General features: G+C 38.9%; 1 protein-coding gene across 6 annotated transcripts in view; it reads left to right on the top strand.

The window, feature by feature from the left end:
- PCDH9 (protocadherin 9) overlaps window positions 1-20,438 on the top strand; it is a 931,878-nt gene that overhangs the window by 368,491 nt on the left and 542,949 nt on the right. For 3 of the 6 annotated variants that reach the window (XM_038375799.2, XM_043504578.1, XM_038375792.2), the window contains exon 3: window positions 1,282-1,347. The exons of the other annotated variants lie outside the window; for them this stretch is intronic. In XM_038375799.2, coding sequence (XP_038231727.1) covers window positions 1,282-1,347 — 66 coding nt within the window. The remainder of the gene's footprint in view (window positions 1-1,281; window positions 1,348-20,438) is intronic. 6 annotated transcript variants of the gene reach the window in all.

The raw sequence follows: 20,438 nt of genomic DNA, 5'->3' as shown, positions 1-20,438 counted from the left end.
CAGAGGAGACTGCTTTAAGTGGATATAAATAGTTAAGAAGACTTGCTGCTTTCAAGGCAGGGTTTTTCAGAAAGCTTTTAAGAACTGTGATATAATGCTCTAAGAACACAAGGCTCACGTAAGATAGTTAAGATATCTGCTGGGAGTAGTTTGGAACAGACATGTTTTCCATTGGGATTGACAACACTTTTTGATGTAAAGTTTTCTGATGTTCTTGCTTACCATATGATAAGGAAGTGAGCAAACAATTCTGAACAGAATACTAATGTCCTCCTTGAATATATTGTACAAAGATGTTTGTACAGAATTCAGAATCATCACTCTGTAGAGAGTTGATTTGAAGTGATCTAACTTTCCACATATGTTATTCTTAATCTAATGTTAGATGTCTAGGAAGGCCTTCGTTTCTAATAAAATAATAATTGAATATGTGAGCAACACAATACACAGAGAGGAGAAAATAAAAGAATATACATTTCTGGCTTCCCCTTTGCTTCTCAAGTAGAGTACATGATTTTTTCCTGTTTACAACTGCTTAAAATTACTTTCGCACTACTGATCTGTTGTCAAAATAAATAACCCAAAGAGCCATTTCCTAGAGCAATATGCAGCACTGAAGATTCTGCAAACTTTCGGAACCCAGGAAACTTCTTCTCCACAGATGCTGTTTTCATTCCACCCATATGGATTAAGATTATTGTTGAGGTATCCATGTCCTACACCCAAAAGGGGATTTGAACTACATAGTGCTATTTATATTCTGCAGTTGGTAAGAGCATGAACATCCATTAATGCTCCCATATTAAACACAATTGCAGTTTTAAAGATCTGCTGGTTTTGCTTTTTAGAGTCTCAGGGTTGATTTAATAATATCTTAATAAAAAGCTTAATAGTACATTAAATTAAAAAATAAGTTTCTTCTTATTATGAGACAGAAATTTCAGTAGGTAGTTCACTAAACAGAAAACTGAACCTGCTCTGCTGCTCTGCTGTTTTGAAAATCCGTTGCCTGATTGCAGCAAAGTATAGCACAATGTTGTAAATTCAGCCTTAAGAAAGTAAATTGTTCCTTGATGTAGCACTTCAAATGTTACCTAGCATGTACTTGGATAACCAAGATACAAGCTTTCAGAAGCCTGAACACGCAAGAGAGAATTATTTCACTTCCCCTGCCAGAGATTTGCCCATAATAGCCAATGCTGGGCCAACGGGTGGTGGGATATCTGAAAATCTGTACTAAATGTAACACATCTTTTTATTTAAATATTACTTGCTTTTTAGGCACTGAATTTTGGAGATATGCCGAAGTACTTGTGGGAGATTTGGGTACCTGACAAACCGTGGGTGGTAAGATATCAGATCAATGAAATAAATAAACAAAAAAATATATTTTTAAAAGTTAAATATTGTGGGCTGTGTTCCCACTGAAGTCAATGGTCATAACTCCCATGGAGCTGATTGCAACTGGATTAATGTGATTTTGCACAGTTGTAATTCTGTTCATTTCAGTAGCATCACCCTGGGGTAAAACTGAAATAATGTAGTGGTAAACTAGGACCATGCACTTTGGGAGAAGCAGAGATTGGTTATGCTGCAAGTCTAAATCATGCTTTCAAATACTCTGACACTTGACACTCTGTAATCTGTACCGTATAAGTAGACAAGATATTTGATTTTGGTGAGGTGGGTCAGATTTAGTTTAGGATGGAAGGTGTGTTATTTCTTATTTTATGTTGAATAAAATTATTATGGGTCTATTACTACCACTCTTACACTGCCAAGCAGTTACTCATATGAGTAATCCCATGGATTTTAGGCACTCTTGTGAGATCTTCTGACCAGTAAGATTAAGGGGCTCAGAGTCTGGCTCACTAAATAGTACCTTGTGCTACCACAAGTCTCACTAGTCTCGAATGGCTGACACCTACATGCCTGTGCTCAGTGCTTAATTTGTAATGAAAGAGGAACCAGGGCTCAAGCAATTTTTTTTACATTCATAACTGAAGCAGCAAGCCCAGAGGTGATGGGGCTATAAATTGCCACGCCTAGAGGGGCCGGGGCTCAGCCCTGGCACAAAGTAAGTACTGCCCATGCTGAGGCATAAAGGGAGTAAAACTTTCCTTACGGCCCTGTGTGGAATACGCAGAAATTAGGCCCAGTTAGTGCTCTGCGTCTGCTACCTTCTCCCCGCAACCCAAGAGGAAGGAGAAGACTATCCCCTAAAGCACTGCCCACCACATCTGAGTCAATGCAGCTGAATGGTACTTGGCTACTTCCCCTAGAGTCAGGGGTAAACATGTTCCTAAACTCAAGTATAGTTCATTCCCTGTGCAAAGCTACAGTCTGCCCTTTGGTTTCAAAGGACTCAAGCAAAGGTGGCAGCATCTGTTAATTAGTTTGTGAAAAGGGGACATTGTCGAATTTGTATTAATGATCCAAGCCCATTTGGATCCTTATAAATTCACAAGGTTTCAAAGGTTAAAATTCTAAATAAAATCTAAATTTTGATGCAATTTATAAATCTACAAAAAATATAATTCCTTCAGCTCTTCAAACTGCAAGCTTTCAGTGAATATTTGTTTTTACTGTGAGTTAGTTGCTATTTGGAAGCTAAGAACTGTCCTGCAGCAACTTTGAGTTACATGAGGGCCAGGACAGCTTCCCAACAATCAGGAGGCAACCTTAATTCTGGCATTCTCTAACTTTTAAGTGCTTGGCTTTGCTATCTTAATGATTTTTGAATGTAGTTGTTTTTTCTATATCATATAATAAATAAGCAATATTGGCTCTTGAAATCTTTATGGTCTACTGATGAATATTAAGCACTTAAATTAATATGTATGTTTTTACACGATGAACTGTAATGGCTCCAGTGTCTCTTTCTATCAAGACAATGATCCTAAATATGTATTTACACTTTTGGTATGAGTTTTCAAATGTTCTTGTGTATGTATTTATATGACAAACTGTAACAACTCTGCAGCAAATAACCTCTCATACACTTCCATTAATGATTTGTGTTTAATTTAATATTAAATAGAATATGGAAAACTTAAAGCCACATTGAGTTTCTAGACACAGTATTGTTTTGTACACTCTATTTTTAAGATCTGATTTTCAAAGAGGCTAAAGGAGTTAGGCATGCAATTCCTATTGAGTTTCAATGGAAGTTAGGTGCCCAGCTCCCCTTTGAAAATCCAGCCTCAAAAGAGTGTTGTTTAATTTGACTGTGGGATTTTACTCGCAAAATTTCTCCACCTTTCCTCTGCTAAATCCATTCTTTTTCGAGCAAATGGTTGATGTCACGAAAAGTCAAGCAAACAAAAACAAACAAAGAAATAACAGCAACAAAATCCTATCATGAGATATATTCCAGCTTTTTGGAAAGCCTGAAGATCCGTGCTGGGTAACAGTTAATGGGTGTGAACCATTTTGACCTAGATTTTATAGGTGATATACTCAATAGAAGTAATTGTGCCTTTATTTATGAACTAATTGCATCCAAATTTAGCATGTTTGGTTTTATGCAAGGTTTTATCTAACTCTCATTTTGTTTACATTGTAACTCTCAGCTCCCAGTGGCCATGGTTCACGGACATTCTGGCCACTGCTTCTCGCAGCTCCTGTTGGCAGGGAATGGCGAACTGCAGCCACTGGGAGCTGCGGGAGGCCATGCCCACATACTGTTAATGTAAACAAAATGTCTCGCTGCCCACCAGTGGATTGCCCTGATGGTCCACTTGCCAAAGGTTGCTGACCCATGATCTACAGTGTACACAATCCTTGCAATGTATATTTACAATGTATAAATACGTTTGTCTCTTTCTGGCTCTTTAGCCTCGGGAGGCGTTGTACTTCAGAGACTACCCTCTGATATACATTCCCTCCTTGCTTCCTCTTTGTCTGAGGTATAGGTAAGAGGGGTTTGCTGGGCTCTCCAGCAGGCAGGATGTGTTGGCTATTTCCAGTGTCATGACAGGTCTGGTAGCTCATGCAGGAGTATAAATGGGGATTTTGTATATCCCTTCACTTCCTTGTTTTGGTGAGTAGTACAAGTCACAATTTAGCCTTATTTAAAAATGCATAGGAGCCATTCTTGCCTCTTGGGTTAATATTCTACTTCTGTTTCCTTTCCAGTCATTACATAAATGCATATACGGAGCAACTGCAAGGACAGTATCAGTGTAATATTGATCTTGGTTGGAGTCAGGAAAGGGAGAGAGTAGTTCCTGAAGTTGTCTCTAGATGGCCAAGCAGGATATTCCTTATTTCAAAGCCATATCTTTCACCACTGAAGTCAGAAGAGCTTTATCTTTACTAGCAAAATAACGTGCATTTTAACTTCATGTTAGCAAATACATGGCAACTTACTTGAGGTAAAATCCTAGTGATGACAAAAGCAGTTGTAATTTTCATGTGTTAGCAGACTGAGGTAAACATAGGGTGACCAGACAGCAAATGTGAAAAATCAGGACGGGGGTGTAAGGTAATAGGAGCTTATATAAGAAAAGACCCAAAAAATCGGGACTGTCCCTATAAACAGGGACATCTAGTCACCCTAGGTAAACAACATGGGGGACTGTAGGGATTACATTGATCTGGCTAACTCATGTTAACACTGCAAACTGCCTGTGTCTTCAGTAGAATTTTGCCTAATATTAGACTCTCTATATATTACAAGCTAGGGTTGTGATTCCCTTGCTTGCGTACACATATTCACGTTAGCTCTCATTGAACTAATGCAAATAGAAATAACAACGTAGCTGAGGTAGCATGTGTAGAGAAGCAGAAGCACGGCTGAGCACATACCCACCAGTTTCACGTGGGTGAGAGCTTTCCTGAATGCATGTACACAAGCAGGGGAATCCCACCCCTAGCTCTTAGTGTAGCTGAAGCCTTAGTTACCACTTGTTAGCCAACATGAAGTAAAAACACACTTTTCTTCCTAATGAAGACTCACCCTAGGAGTTTTGGCACTGAGTTAAGTGGTTGCTGAGTCCTGCTCTCATTCATTATCTATTTAAATAGATTTGTTGATTTTTTTTCTTTACCTACCTTTAAATTAATGTTTATTTAGATTTCCTGAATATCTAAAATATATAAGTGCAATAATAGTAATTATTGCATCATCTTGGTATTTTAACTGATATCAGTTTTAATATCTGCCGTCTGGTCTGTCAGGGGACTACTGTAGATACTACACTGGCAGGAGGATAAGAGTTGATTATTTAATAGAACTTTTGCATATCTGATTTCTGTGATCAGCAATAAAATATGTGCATTTTCATGATTTCTGATGTGAATTTAAAAAATGAAAGTCCAGTTTAATTGTGGTCTTGCTCCCTCAGGCGTTGCTGAGGCTGTTCTGAGACATTCTACCTTTGCATTGATTCTGCCCGACACCCAAGTGCTGTACCGATTTCCTTGCACTTGCTTTAGAAAGGAGCATCATATATTCCCTTTTGTTCCTGCTGCCAGATGCTAGCAGCAGCTCTCAGTGTCAGGCAGGGTAAGTCTTTGGGCCCTTGGGTCCATGGAGTATAATTGGAGACATTAACGAGTGCTCAAAGACACTAGTTCTGTATTGTGCTTGGCTTCAGAGTGAGTGTGCTGAGATGGGGGAGGGAAAAGCTCCTTGAAACTTCTTTCCACCAGTGCTTCTGTGCAGTGTTAGCCAGTGTTACCCACAAAGGTAACACAGTCCTTAAAATTATTTTAAAATTAATGAGAAAGGCCTGATATATACTTAAAAGAAGACAAGAGGAAAGCCAATCATTCTATAGCTCGGTTGTATCTCAGTTTTCAGGGACTTGAGTCAAATGGGGACCGAATTCATTGATTTACATTAGAGATTAATTTGGTTCCATCAATCATATTACAGATTATTCAAATTAAAGATTTAATTCCCCTGGGGGAGGGAGAAGAGTTTGCACTATTCATATAACAGCCATTAATTTAAATGTCATGATAGCTACAGTAAGATGGAAAAATATCTGCAATCAAATGTATTGTACCCTCACAATGTATGCTCAGAAGAGGCCCTTCATGTGAGGAAGTCCTCCTTGCCCTCTGATTTTGAGTTAACCCCTGAGCTCCCCTGAAACCTCCAAGGGCTCCATGACTCTAGGATCTGAATAGGATACTGGTGAGAAGTGGGCAAATAGCGGGGATGATGCAAATTGCCTTCCATTGGCCCTGAGGAAATTTCTTTTCCCCATCTCCCATAGTACAGTCTTAGGTTGTCTCTCCCCCATTCTCCCACAGCTGGAACTGTTTCCCATTAAAGAGGGGTCTCCAAAGCAGCCACTACCTGTAGAAGCCCTGTCAGTGTGGCTTCACAGGAGCCAAGCTGCTGGAGAGCAGTCGGGGTTGCTGGCGAGCCAGAGCCAATGTGGATATCAATAGTCTCTGCTTCCCGCTGAGCCTACAAAATCCTCCTGTGAGGTTTCTGGGATTGTCCCTCTACCTGCTGTATTGGGGGAGCAAGCCCTACTTTCCCAAAAGAGCAACTGGAGAGCACTCCTAGAGGAAAACCTCAGAGGCTGTTTCCTTTTAGTCCCTTCTGATTTGTTTCTCTGCAGGAGGGGTGAGTCTGAGGTAATGAGACTTTACATACTGTAAATAACACAAACAGAGGCATAGCAAGTCACTGGAGTGAAAATAATTCTATTACATTTCCCCTCTATGGGGTGAAGAAATACAGGTCTATCAAACATATTTATTTTCATATAGGTATATGAAAATAGCCATTGTACTATAAACTCATAAGTTAACAATATTTTAATATTAAAATAATTCATTTAGGAAAAAGTCTCAGTTTGATGTGTTGTAGGTTTGTGTTTGCATGGAAAATTGCCCTATTTATTATCCATTCAGGTTTTAATGAAGCACAACAAAAGGGCAGTAAAATGTATTGAATATATTGAGTCTAAATATTAATGATTGCTGGGCATGTTCATAATATCTGTGCATAATGCTGAAATATATATTCACATAGATAGACACAATGTGTGTCTATCTATGTGGGTATTTTTACACACAATATAATGGAGCAAGGGAGGGAGGGGGATACCTAAAATTTCTTAGTGTACTTAAGTATCAGAGGGGTAGCTGTGTTAGTCTGGATCTGTAATAGTGGCAAAGAGTCTTATGGCAAAGAGTCTATAAGGTGCCACAGGATTCTTTGCCGCTTTTAGTGTACTTAGTAATTCCCATGTGGCTAGGAATTTTTCTTCAGTGATTATATATATATAATCTATTTATACTGTTATCTGAGTCTGATATTTCAAATATCTCAAATCATCGTATGACATCATGTAAGTGAGAACAGAGATCATTCATATGCCTGGCCAATTTGATTGCAATCTTTTGTTCTTTCTTGTAGAGAAGGAGGTGTTTATTGTGGATAGGCTGGTGTGCCATTATATACAGGGTTGCCAACTTTCTAATTGCATAAAATGGAACACCCTTGCCCCATCCCTGGCCCTTCTCTTAGGCCCCGCCCCCACTCACTCCAGTCCCCTTCCCACACTCCCTCATTTCTAGCCCTATCCCAGAGCCCGCACCCTCAGCTGGAGCCCTCACCTCCTCTCGCACCCCAACCCTCTGCCCCAGCCCAGTGAACGTGAGTGAGGGTGGGGGAGAGCAAGCAATGGAGGGACAGGGGCTGAAGTGAGTGGGGGCAGGGCCTCAGAGAAGGAGCAGGACAGTGGCGGGGGCTTGGGGAAGGGGCAGGGCAGGGGTGGGGAAAGTGTGTTCTGTTTTGTGCAGTTAGAAAATTGGCAACCGTACTGGGCATTCCGGTCGAAAAATGAATGGCTGGCAACCCTCCATATATATGTATTCAAGACATCTATGTTGAAGATCTGTTTCTTGGTATGCTGAGAAATTTTCATGCTCTGAACATTTTCTTGCGGAACCAAAGGCAAGGAAAACATTCAACCTATATAGTGTCGCCACTGACAAAAGCATAGCTGAACAGTGGCACCCAGTATCTGAGATGACATTTTGCATTCCTCCCTCCAGCTACTTGAGAGGCTTAAAAGCTCTGTTTACAGTTGAAAAATGCTAATGGCCAATGAACAGTTCCATGCAAAAATAATGCCTTTTAAATACAGTGTGCATGACTTTGATGATCCTGTGATGCAAGATCTTGTGGGACTTATGCCTCTCCAGTTACCAAACTATCTTTGTGTCACTAATGTGGGAGTGGTGAGAAATTACCAAGGCATTTGTTTAGGTTACATCCTGGTATTTAGTGTACACTATTGTTTGTATTTTTATGAAGCTAATGAATATGGGGGAAATGAGCCTGTGATGTCAGCCGTTAGATCATTATTACTTCTTGGTGGTATTTGTCCTTTCTCCCCTTACTAAAAGGATTTCTCTTTTCATATGTGGGGAAATGCTATATTATCAGCCAATTAAAAAAAAAGAAAGAGAAAGGAAGGTTGTGTTCCACAGTAAATCAGCCTTTTTTAACCAATATTTGCCAGCCCTAATGTTGAGCTTAAATTTCGTACCTGCCTGTAGTTGCTGAAAGTTGATTTATGAGTGCAGGGGACAGGATCAGTAGCCAGCAAATTTTAAAGAAAAAAGGTGTGGGGGGGAGGGGGAGGAGAGTTTTATGCCACAAAATGTTTAATCAGTGTCAAATTAAAACTATCAATCTTTTGTCAGCCAGCTGCACTTAACACTGTGTTTGTTCTGAGCTGGAGTATTTGTCACAGAGAGTAGCATTGTTAAAAATGAACTAGCTCATGTCATCCTTTAACTCTTTGAGGACCTTTGGGCATACATGCACAGAGCATACGTGCATGAACACAAGATCCATGAAGAAGTGTGGATTAGAGTGAATATGGTTGGAAAGCATTGCTGTTTTCGCAGTGTTCTCTGGTGCAACAGCATGTTGCATATCACAGGGATTTATTGCAAGCCATTTTAATGATCTCCACTGTACTTCATTCATTATGCCATTTCATTACCAAAAATTGTAAATCTATTAACATAGTCCCTGGTGGTCTGCTGTAAACTGGTCTGAAATGGGGTAAAATAATCCTTACATTTTACCCCACAAAAACTAACCCTCCCCCCCACTAATACTGAGACATAGATCAGAAGCTTGAGAAGGCTGACAGCTGCCAAGTGTGTTTGCCAGCAATTCATTTGTACACTTTTCAATTTACAGAACCAGCCCTCAGTCTCAGTTTTTAATTTGGTGCTTTAGATGAAATCTTATTTGGGGAGATCAGTGAGAGGTTAACTGAAGCTGAGGCAGCTGCAGTGGTTAAAAGTCCACAGTTTTGATTTGACGCCAAACTGACATCTAGGTTTTGTTTTCTGTTTTACACTGCTCGTTTCCCCAGCCTGCAGCCACATCACATAATGCCACTGTTGTCAAACATTGGTGAAAAACATTAGAAAGCTTATCATAGTATCATTCATTACCATACATTATAATGTTACAAACCCATAAATATCAGACAAGGAAAAAAAAACAATGGATATTTAACACAGATGAATTTCTGAAAAAGCTTGGCTTTCTCGCTGGGAGGCCTATTGCTCCGACACCCTCCACTACCGTCAATTTAAATCAACCTAGTGATTAAGTCACTCCATTGTTGGAATGTAAAAGGCCACAGATGTATTTGTATGCTACAAAGTGATACACACAAACAAAAATTAATCACAATGTGCACAGCATAGCAAATTAACATATGCCAGATTGCGCTTTCCACTGAACTGGTTTACCTGTCTGGGATGAAAATCCTGACTGTTGCTGAAACATTTATATCCCAGTGGAACTGAAGGATATAAATGCACACACCCTCTCTCGCCCTAAAGTAAGTAGAAGGAGATCTAATAATAATACACCTTTTGTATCTGTATATAACAGTGTTTTGCAAAAGTGAGCTAAGCATTAGTAAACTCATGTGGAAGTTGATGGCAAGTGGTTATTGACTTGACCAAAATCCAATGGACAACACAAATCCAGTCCCACAGTCAAGTCTCTTGTGTAGCCCAAAATAGTATGGCAGTATGAGCAATGTAACAATAGCCACCACAGTCTGTTGATATTGATCATTGGCATGCCAGTTGTATGTAATATTCTGCAATGGGCCACAGACAAGAACTTTCAACAGAACAAGTTTCTGAGTTGGCTGAATGGAATTAGGACACATGTAGGACATGTATTTGATGAAAGAGTTTAACCATATCCAAGTAACATGGAGGCAGTTGTACAAATGGAAAGTATCCAAAAACTGAATCTTTACAGGGATTCATGGACATGTTAACATAGATACTCATGTGTAATTTGTCATATTTAAGTGTGCCTCTTGTAATGCTGTTTGAAGGTGGTACAGAATGGAACTGGGAAGACTGTGAAAAGTCATGGGGAGTTGTCACTGAAATATTTTGATTAAAGAAGAATGTAAGGTCTCTGTTGTGAGCTCACTGGGTTTATCAGCTATCCTTTAAGATGATCACCAAGTGGCATATGCTTCTGTGCTAACAGAACTATAAGCAGATGTGCTGACAATTGGTTTTCACTGAAAGCAATTTTTAGAAATATGTTTATGGGCAGTAGTCAGTTGAGGAAGAAACCGAGTGTAAGGCTTTGGAAGCCATATTACAGACACTATGTAACAGTACCAACTAGATTTTAGAAAATGACATTGAAAATCTGATTTGGTACCCACTAAAGTCAATGGAAAAAGTCCCATTGATTTCATCTTAGAGGATGAATGATCCTAAACACAAAAGTATTCATTAAATGTTCAGTAGTCTTACAAAATGGATTTTTTAAAAACAAATATTCTGTCAAGACCACTTCTCACTAGTATCCCTAGGGAGAGGATTTTCAAGTAAATATGGCTGAAGTTACTTATTTCCAAAACAAAATTTTAATAAATGCAAACAAAAATGAAATAACCTTTATTCTAGTATCCACATGGTAAATTTCTTCCATTCTATAAAATCCATGATCCTGGCCAGAATCTTTCTAGTAACACTGCAGCTTCCAGATGGCCTGATTTCTCTGTCTATGTAAATCTGGTTAAAGTCAAAGGGAGTTTTTCATGTCTTGGGTGTGGAAAATCAAGATGTACAGCTCTGGGTCTTCTTATACTGTTGATTCATAGATTCATAGATTCATAGATATTAAGGTCAGAAGGGACCATTATGATCATCTAGTCTGACCTCCTGCACAATGCAGGCCACTGAATCTCACCCAAGCACTCCTGCAATAAACCTCTCACCTATGTCTGAGCTATTGAAGTCCTCAAATCATGGTTTAAAGACTTCAAGGTGCAGAGAATCCTCCAGCAAGTGACCTGTGCCCCATGCTGCAGAGGAAGGCGAAAAACCCCCAGAGCCTCTTCCAATCTGCCCTGGAGGAAAATTCCTTCCCGACTCCAAATATGGCGATCAGCTGAACCCTAAGCATGTGGGCAAGATTCACCAGCCAGATACACAGGAAAGAATTCTCTGTAGTAACTCAGATCCCATCCCATCTAACACTCCATCACAGGCCATTGAACCTATTTACCATGAATAGTTAAAGATCAATTAATTGCCAAAGTCATGTTATCCCATCATACCATCTCCTCCATAAACTTATTGAGTTTAATCTTGAAGCCAGATAGGTCTTTTGCCCCCACTGCTTCCCTTGGAAGGCTGTTCCAGAACTTCACTCCTCTGATGGTTAGAAACCTTCATCTAATTTCAAGTCTAAACTTCCTGATGGCCAGTTTATATCCATTTATTCTTGTGTCCACATTTGAGCTCTTAGTGAAGCTTTTCCCACAGCGCAGGCACTTACAGAGTGATATTACGTTATAGTTCCACTTAATAGTAATGCCCACTTTTACTTCCTTGCTGTATTTCTGCTGGTCATGGCATGTAATAGGCAAAGCGGGAGGAGGACATTTCTTTTTTTTCTATTTCTTCCCTTAAGGAAGATATAAATAAGTTTAGTATTAAGCCTAAATGTAATCACCCATATGTGCATTTGCTACTTTAGATTTGTGAACACTGATAGCAGTGAGGGACTGCTACCTTGTCTCAGTGAAGTAAATTATTGAACCCCAGAATGGTAGCATAACATCTATGGAAGTTTTACAGTAATTTTTGTGAAAAATGTCAAATTATACCTGAAGAAAGATAGACAGCTGTAACTCATAAGCACTGAAGACACAGATGAATTGCAAGGTCAAGGTTCATTCTGGAATACAGCAACTGAATTTATGATTGATTTTTTGTTGTGTTTCTTTTATCTCCACCTGAAAATAAATGAAATTAGGTTCACAAAATTGTGTAAGTGCACACAGAAGGGATAGCTCATTAGAAGAAATAAAAGATGACATGAGCTAGGCAAGAATATTTTCTGTTTTGGGGAAAATTGAAAATTGTGTTTTAAAAAAAAGGAATTTATGATCAATTTTGATTTTTTGACATGTAAAATGAAGACTCTGGCATCATAGATGTAGAAGAAATTTTCAACAGATGTATGAAAGTGTTTCTTTATGATGTAAAGATTAGAAGAATAACTTGAGGTGAATTAGTGATATCAGGATATGAAAAGGATTTTTATACACAGAGAACAGGAAACAATGGGTGTTATCATACACACTCTAACAAGAATGATCAGGTAAGGTGAGCTATTACCAGCAGGAGAGTGGGGGGGGGAAATAAATTACTCAAATAAATTTGTTAGTCTCTAAGGTGCCATAAGTACTCCTTTTCTTTTTGTGGATACAGATTAACATGGCTGCTACTCTGAAACCTATCAGGATATGATATACACTCTCTTTCACCTCTAGTTCAGTAATGACCAAAAAAACATCAACATTGGATGACTGTTGGAGACTGTATATTAAATGAGGATTTGGTCTCAAATTAAGTTTCAGAAGGCAATATACAACCACTAGCATCTTTTGTAGACTGTGTCTGCAAGGTCTGAAGAATTAATGGGTATGGGGACTGAAATACCTCTTCTTCCTTGGAGGTTCCCTCATAATTGAGAAATATTGGTCTAGATCATTGGATCCTGCTGATCTAGGCTCAGCACATCTTTGGGGATACGTGGTGAGAAATGTGGCTCAAAACCACTTTTCTATTCACCTGTTTCATGGATTGGCCAATGAACAACCTGGCTGCTGGTGTAACTTACACTATCCAGAGCACTACATTGGGGACTGCTTTGCCACTTGGGATGTGAAAGAGCACATGAGGAGCTTGTCTGTGATCATTGCCTGTACTGTATTATTCGATATATAAATGGAAGTTTTCAGATTCTGCTCTAGGAGTGTAAAATTAGAACTAAATGTGTGTTTTTGTGTGTTTTTTTAAACAATACAAATGAATATATTCTAGCCATCTAGAAGAATCTTTTAAAGATTAAAATAAACAACTTGAAGTACACTTGAAAGCAAACAGGAGGCCAGTGCAATCTAATCTCCATTGTTTCCTCCACAAATTTTGTACCACATGAAGACTCTGAGTGTTCTGTAAATGTAGTCTCACATAAAGGGTATTACATTAATCCAGTCTGGGGATGACACAGCACCAGACACAAATTTACTTGGAATTAGGGCACATTTTGTGCATGAGAAAAAACAGCTTGATTTTCAAATTTAAGGGCCTGCTTTTTATATACTTTGAGATCCTAACATTTGTATTTCAAAATGACAGACATCTGTAAATCATTAACACCTACATTGAGTTATAATGTATAAAAGAAAAAAAATCAAGGTTTCAATACAAACAATTTGATTTTAAAAAAGAGAACTCACTAGAATATTACAATTATTATAGACGGAAAAGTAACTTATATATTGTCCATCATTTCACAACTTGAAAATAGGAGGGAAAGAGAATAAATGTGGAACCAGTGAATGAATCTGTCTGTCTGCCTAATGACAGGTTTCAGAGTAGCAGCCGTGTTAGTCTGTATTCGCAAGAAGAAAAGGAGTACTTGTGGCACCTTAGAGACTAACAAATTTATTTGAGCATAAGCTTTTGTGAGCTAAGTGAGCTGTAGCTCACGAAAGCTTATGCTCAAATAAATATGTTAGTCTCTAAGGTGCCACAAGTACTCCTTTTCTTTCTGTCTGCCAAGAGTGTCTAAGTATTTACATATATAATGCATACACAATACCTATATAAAAAGAAGTATAGAAGGACTCACACACCAAGTTTCTTGAAGTTTATGGGCATCATACTGGGATTTGTATAAGACACAGGAGCCCAAATATAGCCATATTCATACTCCAGACTAGATAGAAAACGTCACCATTAGTTATTGATAGGGAAGGTCTGTCTCAGAAGGTTTAGTTACATTTTTTTTTAGTATTTATGAATTGCATAAAACCTCAGTTCATGACAGCGCTTAAGCATGGGCTTAATTCCTGTGAAGTCAATGAGACTTAATCACATGCTTAAGTGTTTTCATAAATCATGACCAAAATTTGGAAGCCATTGAGGAAATCCTGTAATTGTATTCTTCCCAGTCCCCAGAAGCATTCTATATGTTTTAAGCTCTTTCTGTGTTAAAATATCGCTTAATTCCACCACAAAGATAATGAATGCTGGGTTTGGGATTAAGGTGGGGTTTTTTTGTTTGTCTTTTTTAATTGCCAAGTGCATTTTAAATGCTCGTACCTAAATTTAAGTGTGTTAAATGGATGCCATGGATATTGTTTTGTGCAGTATTACTATAATTGTTCACATCAGTCCAATATTAACATATTGAAATTGTTAGTTTCACTCCTATCTACATATGTCTGTCAATATATGTGACTTTCAGGGCAGTTGTAGTAATCATTTTGGGTGTAGGTTTTTTTTACAGATAAGAGACTAAATGATAAGATACTTGTGATCCAGGTGTTTAGCTGTGCATCCTTTTGAACCTAGTTGCACTTTCTTAAGTGGAAGTCATTATCATCCACACATACTCCTTTTTTTTCCTGTGTTTGTTGGTGGAATTTGTTTTGTAAAATAAATAAATCCAAACAGTTAAAAATCAACATATGATGAACTGATATATTATTTTATCTGTTGAAGATATAGAAATGTACAGCTTCCGTTAAACTAAAAACAAACTTCCCCCCCACAAAAACTGTTTTCAGCTGTTATGTTTAAGATTGCTCCCTAACACAACATGTTTTGATTGCATGAGACGGGAACTTTACAGAAGGGAAGGGGATGGAGCTTACCAGTAGTGGTATAAATCAGTCATCTTCATGCAACTTTGGCTATCTCCTCTCCCCACTAGACCATATATGGTGTTTCTAGCTTCCTAATTGCAAATATATATTGAAGTCCCTTTTATGGGTAGTTAATACTGGTTTGAGGTCCATTGAAATTTCCATTTTGGATTGTTTCCAGGAGAACATGTCATAGAGTAGTGATGGGCAACCTGCAGCCCCTGGGCCAGATGGAACCCATTAGGGTAATCTGATTGTGGGTCACAAGACATTTGACTGACTTTGACAGTTCTCAGGTACCAGTGGGAGCTGTGGGAAGTGGCGGACAGCCCCTCCCTGTGCCCCTTTTTCTGCAGGCACCGCTTCCCACAGCTCCCATAGGCTGGGAATAGAGAACCGTGGCCACTGTGAGCTGCGGGGGGTAGTGCCTGAGGATGGTCAATGTCAGCCAAATGTCTCACGTGCCTCAGGTTACCCACCACTGCCGTAGAGTATAGCTACCCCACCCCCAAAATAAAAACCTCTACACCTTTTCAGCCACCTATGTCCTCCCAATGTGCAGAGAGCTGCCAGCGTGTCGTATATTTGGAGAGTGTCGTATATTTGGGAAGTTTTGTGTTGAAGGAGATATTGAAAATGTAACTCAGGATAGTTTGTGTTTTAAAATGAAGATTTCAAGAGCATCTGTCTATAAAACGTTCCAAATTTATACTTTATTGATCTATTGGATGGCTTTAAGGGGGGATTATTAGTTGTCCATTTCCTGCTCTGGAAACAGTACAAACCCATATTTTGAAGGATTTGAAATTTTACAGAAGTTATATTTCATTAACACACACACACACACAAGAAGGGCAATTGCCATGTCTGATTTAGTTACATCCAAACCACTTGACTAAATTGTAGGAGTCTGTGCCGTAACAACACATTCAAAATAGACTTCCCATAGGACAAGGGGTATAGAAACCAGGAACATTTCTAAACCAGAGTAATATAGCTGGAACCTAAGAGTAATGCACAGAGTCTACAAGTTGAAATAAATGAGTCCTGGGGAAGAAAAATGATGCTTAGCTCTGTGTGTTGGAGAAAGCAATATTTTATTATAAATTGTTATTTCAGTATTGCCGAAGGTCCCACCCGAGATCATATTCTCCTAGTTATAGATAGTCCGTGCCCTAAAGACCATGCAACTGTATCAGACAAAAGGTGGATGACAGGAAGTATTATCCTTATTTTAGTTTCTTGTCTAATTTTTGAAGTTGGATTTTTAATAATAAATATTTGGCAAGTATTCACAAAACTGTAAGGTTTTGAATTTATTAATTCAAATTATTAAACTATTAAATTAATGTTGTGATTTTTATGAGGATAGTAGGTTTTGGTGTGTTTATATTAGCATATAGTGTATATAAACTTTCATTTACCCTTTGCATGAGAAATGTATCATTTCATTAAGGTAATTAGGTATCTACCATTGCCATATGCTGTTTCCTTTTAAAGGTGTTGGCATTCTCAGTATTAAATTGTGACTGGGTTTGAATAAGGAGTTAGAACAGACCTTTAACTTGATGCCTTATCATAAAGCGCACTGCACCTATCAATTGTGGTTTCCTGCCTGCCAGATGCAAAGGAATGCTGCTTAGGGTAGAAAACAAGACTGAGGATTTTTGAGGAAAGCTGGCATTTTGAAGCTGGCACACATTAGCTCAATTAATGATTGAAAATTGGCAGAGCTGTGCTGTAGGGAAATCTGCTCCAGCATGTATATTCCTGCAGGATTGTCTTTTCTATTGGTCCAGCAGACAGAGAAGGGAATGAAAACAAACATTAACAACAACAAATATTTAGAGGCATAATCTTATCTCCCTTTATCCAGAACTTTTCAGTGAATTAAAATAATAAATCCTATGAAGAAATATGGTGATTGTTACATTGGTGAATAATGTATTCAGAAGAAGGCTGTCTGACCAGTCTTGTCCTCACAAAAATTATAGAAAATAGCTATTCAGTCACACCATATGCACTTTACTAAAATACCAGATCTTCTAAACTTGTTTTATGTTCCTGCATCTATAAAAGTGAAGATTGCAGAAATATTCACCATCACCCCTATGCTCCATTTGAGAAGTTGATGAGCTATAAAACATCATTTTACTTTGGCTGACCTACACAGTCCTTTCTTAGCTGGATATTTACTTCTAATCTTTTGGCATTATCACTTGCTTTTGGCTGTGTTTTAAATCCCAAGAACTTTCTCTGAAATAAGATACTCAGGAGTACAGGAATTCCTTATTTTCTCTACTTATTTATGAGGCTTTCTGCATGTGTAACTAAATGATATGTGGGGGACAGAGAAATGCTGAATGCATCATTAATCCATGTATTTATTTAATATTTCCAGTTTAGTTCTTTCCATTTGTTGAATTGAAAAGGCATTTTCTTGGTTCTGCTTATGGTGCATCAAAACAAGGACTCATGATCATTCTCTGACTTTCACTGTTCTCATCAAATTTCTTGTAATATGTTTGAATAATGTGGCCAAGATTTTCAAAAGTGATTAGAGGTGTGTGTGTGTGTGTGTGTGTGTCTCCCAAAGAGCAGGTGGAGAGGGAGTGTGGGTGTGGTGTATCCATATATGGTACTGTATACCCTTCCTCCCTCCCCCCCATCCCGGTCTGGTAGCAAACACTATGTATATATAACAAACTTGGAGGTAAGCGCTGAAGGCACTCTGAGCACTCAGCTGTACAGACTCCAACATCCAGTGAGTTCCGACTTTTTACATTCTGTGAGGGAGAGAATTACTTTACTAGGTCTGCCAGAAACTGAAATACCCTGGACACAGTTCCTTTAAATTGCAACACAAAAGATCAAATCAACAGTTTTCAAGCCAGATCCTTAGTACAGGTCCCTAAATGATAAGAGTCTCAGAACCCCTCCATAATATCCTGGCTGGATGCTGCTGCCCTATGTCTTCCTCCTATAACTGGTGTGGCCTGGCAGCAACAGGATGTGTCTCTGTTTGGCTCTTAGATGTTCCATTTCCAGCTGTGGGCTGTTTGCTGCCTAGTCTTGCCTCCATAACTTACTGCCTGTGGCCCACTGACTTTGTCTTGAGCCTGGCTTCAGACTGTACTTTCTTTTCTTGTACACTGGGTATTATGGATCTCTCTATTGGCTGGATGTAGAACTGGGGGACAATACAGTGTCCAACATTTAACCATTAAGTTCATTAGAATATGATATCCTAAAAATAATTTATAGGTGTTGCTGAAAAAGAATTTTAAGGCTTAAAATTTCCTCCCTTCTGTCTTAAAACACCAGCAGCAAACTATACTAAGTCCAACAATCCAAACTTAAAAGAAAAAACTTCCCCAAACCCATACACTGATTTAAGGAAAGTTTGTTGTTTGACATCTTTTTATTAAAATTCATACTTTGGCATTCTTCTAAGCTGATGAGTTCTTTCCCCATAGATATGAGAAACAGTAAAACCCATACAACTGTATTCAAAAGAGAAGTATGTATTGCCAGGGTAACTAGCTGAAAACAGAAGATTTCAAACCTAGATGATGAAACTTTGTCAAGGAATGAAGAAGTTATGTAGGGAAAAACGAGAATCTGCCTTAGTGTATTGTTTCTCCTACATTTTATACTCCATAACCAGGATCTACTCCAAAACTGCAAAAACTTTAATGACATATATTTTTCAATCAATAATGACTTGATTTTCTAGAATCATACCCCTGACTAAATCAAATTTACTAATACCATAAAATTTGGTGTGACACCCATTTGTCAATATAAGCATACAGATGCATAAAATTGAATATAATTTACGTAAGTAGAAGAGTTAACTGCCACAATATAGGAAGACAAAAGAGGAAAGGGGGGAATTTCCACATAAATCAGGCTCCTAATAAAAGCTTTTAAGGTTTGATTAACCAATGTGACAGGGTCAGGCCAGATGGCTACAGAAAAGTGATAGAAGGCAGATATATTAGCTCCAGGTTAAGTAGATCCCTTTTCCCTGGGTAAGGTAGCAGGGAAGGTTCCAGAACAATCAGGAACTTTCTGGAAACAATTAAGGCAGACAGGCTGATTAGAACACCTGCAGCCATTCAAGAAGCTGATAGAATCAATTAAGACAGGCAGGCTAATCAGGGCATCTGGGTTTAAAAAGGAGCTCACTTCAGTGTGTTGTGTGTGTGAGGAGCTGGGAGCAAGAGTCCCAAGAAGCTGAGAGTGAGAAGGTGTACTACTAGAAGACTGAGAAGTACAAGCATTATCAGACATCAAGAAGAAAAGTCCTGTGGTGAGAATAAAGAAGGTGTTGGGAGGAAGCCATGGGGAAGTAGCCCAGGGAGTTGCAGCTGTCATGCAGCTGTTACAGGAGCCACTGTAGACAGCTGCAATCCACAGGGCCCTGGGTGGGAACCTGGAGTAGAGGGTGGGCTCAGATTCCCTCCATCTCCCCCAACTCCCTTCTTGACTCAAGAGGAGTTGACCAGGACTGTGGGGTTCCACCAGAGGGGAACGTCTCTGGCCTGTTCCCCGATCCACAAGGTGGATCAGCAGAAAGTGCAGGGATTGTTCTTTTTCATTTTCCCCATGCTGGCCAGTGATGAGGCTAACTGAGTGAATGGCAGATTTGAGCCATGAAAGTGGCCAAACTGAGGGCTGCTGTGAACCTCTGAGCAAGCAAATCTGCCAATTAGTGCAGGACCCACCAAGGCAGAGGAGGAACTTTGTCACACTGGGTACATTGTGATGTCACATGGGGTGGGTTCAGAAAGTAGATTCACTTTCCTTTGCTCCATGATTGTCTTCACCTTGGGTGAAACCCTGGTTCTTTTAACATCAATAGCAAAACTATCATTGACTTATTTGGAGGCAGAATTTCACTCCTTTCATTATCGATGACATTAACCAACACTGTGATTAAAAGAGAGCTAGAGAATTTTTCACAAGATTCTTCTTGTGAATTTTTCACAAAAGAACATATTTGTTAAGCAAAACAAAAATTGCTACTATACATATGGGGAAGAAGGTCTCAACTTTGAAAAAGGAGAAGAAGACATGGACTTCTCTCTGGATGAAATTGCCATGGTATTGGAATCTTGATAGGTATGAGAGAGGCAGGAACAGAACCTGCCATGGCACTCTAAAATAGGACCCATTGTAGCATCTTGACAGCCAGAGGACCCAGGAGTAGGTTTTGAAAGATGTTCA

Source organism: Dermochelys coriacea, chromosome 1 (assembly GCF_009764565.3).
Source record: "Dermochelys coriacea isolate rDerCor1 chromosome 1, rDerCor1.pri.v4, whole genome shotgun sequence".
Lineage (NCBI taxonomy): Eukaryota > Metazoa > Chordata > Testudines > Dermochelyidae > Dermochelys > Dermochelys coriacea.
Note: the sequence above shows the minus strand (reverse complement) of the source record. Positions and strands in the feature narration are given on the sequence as shown.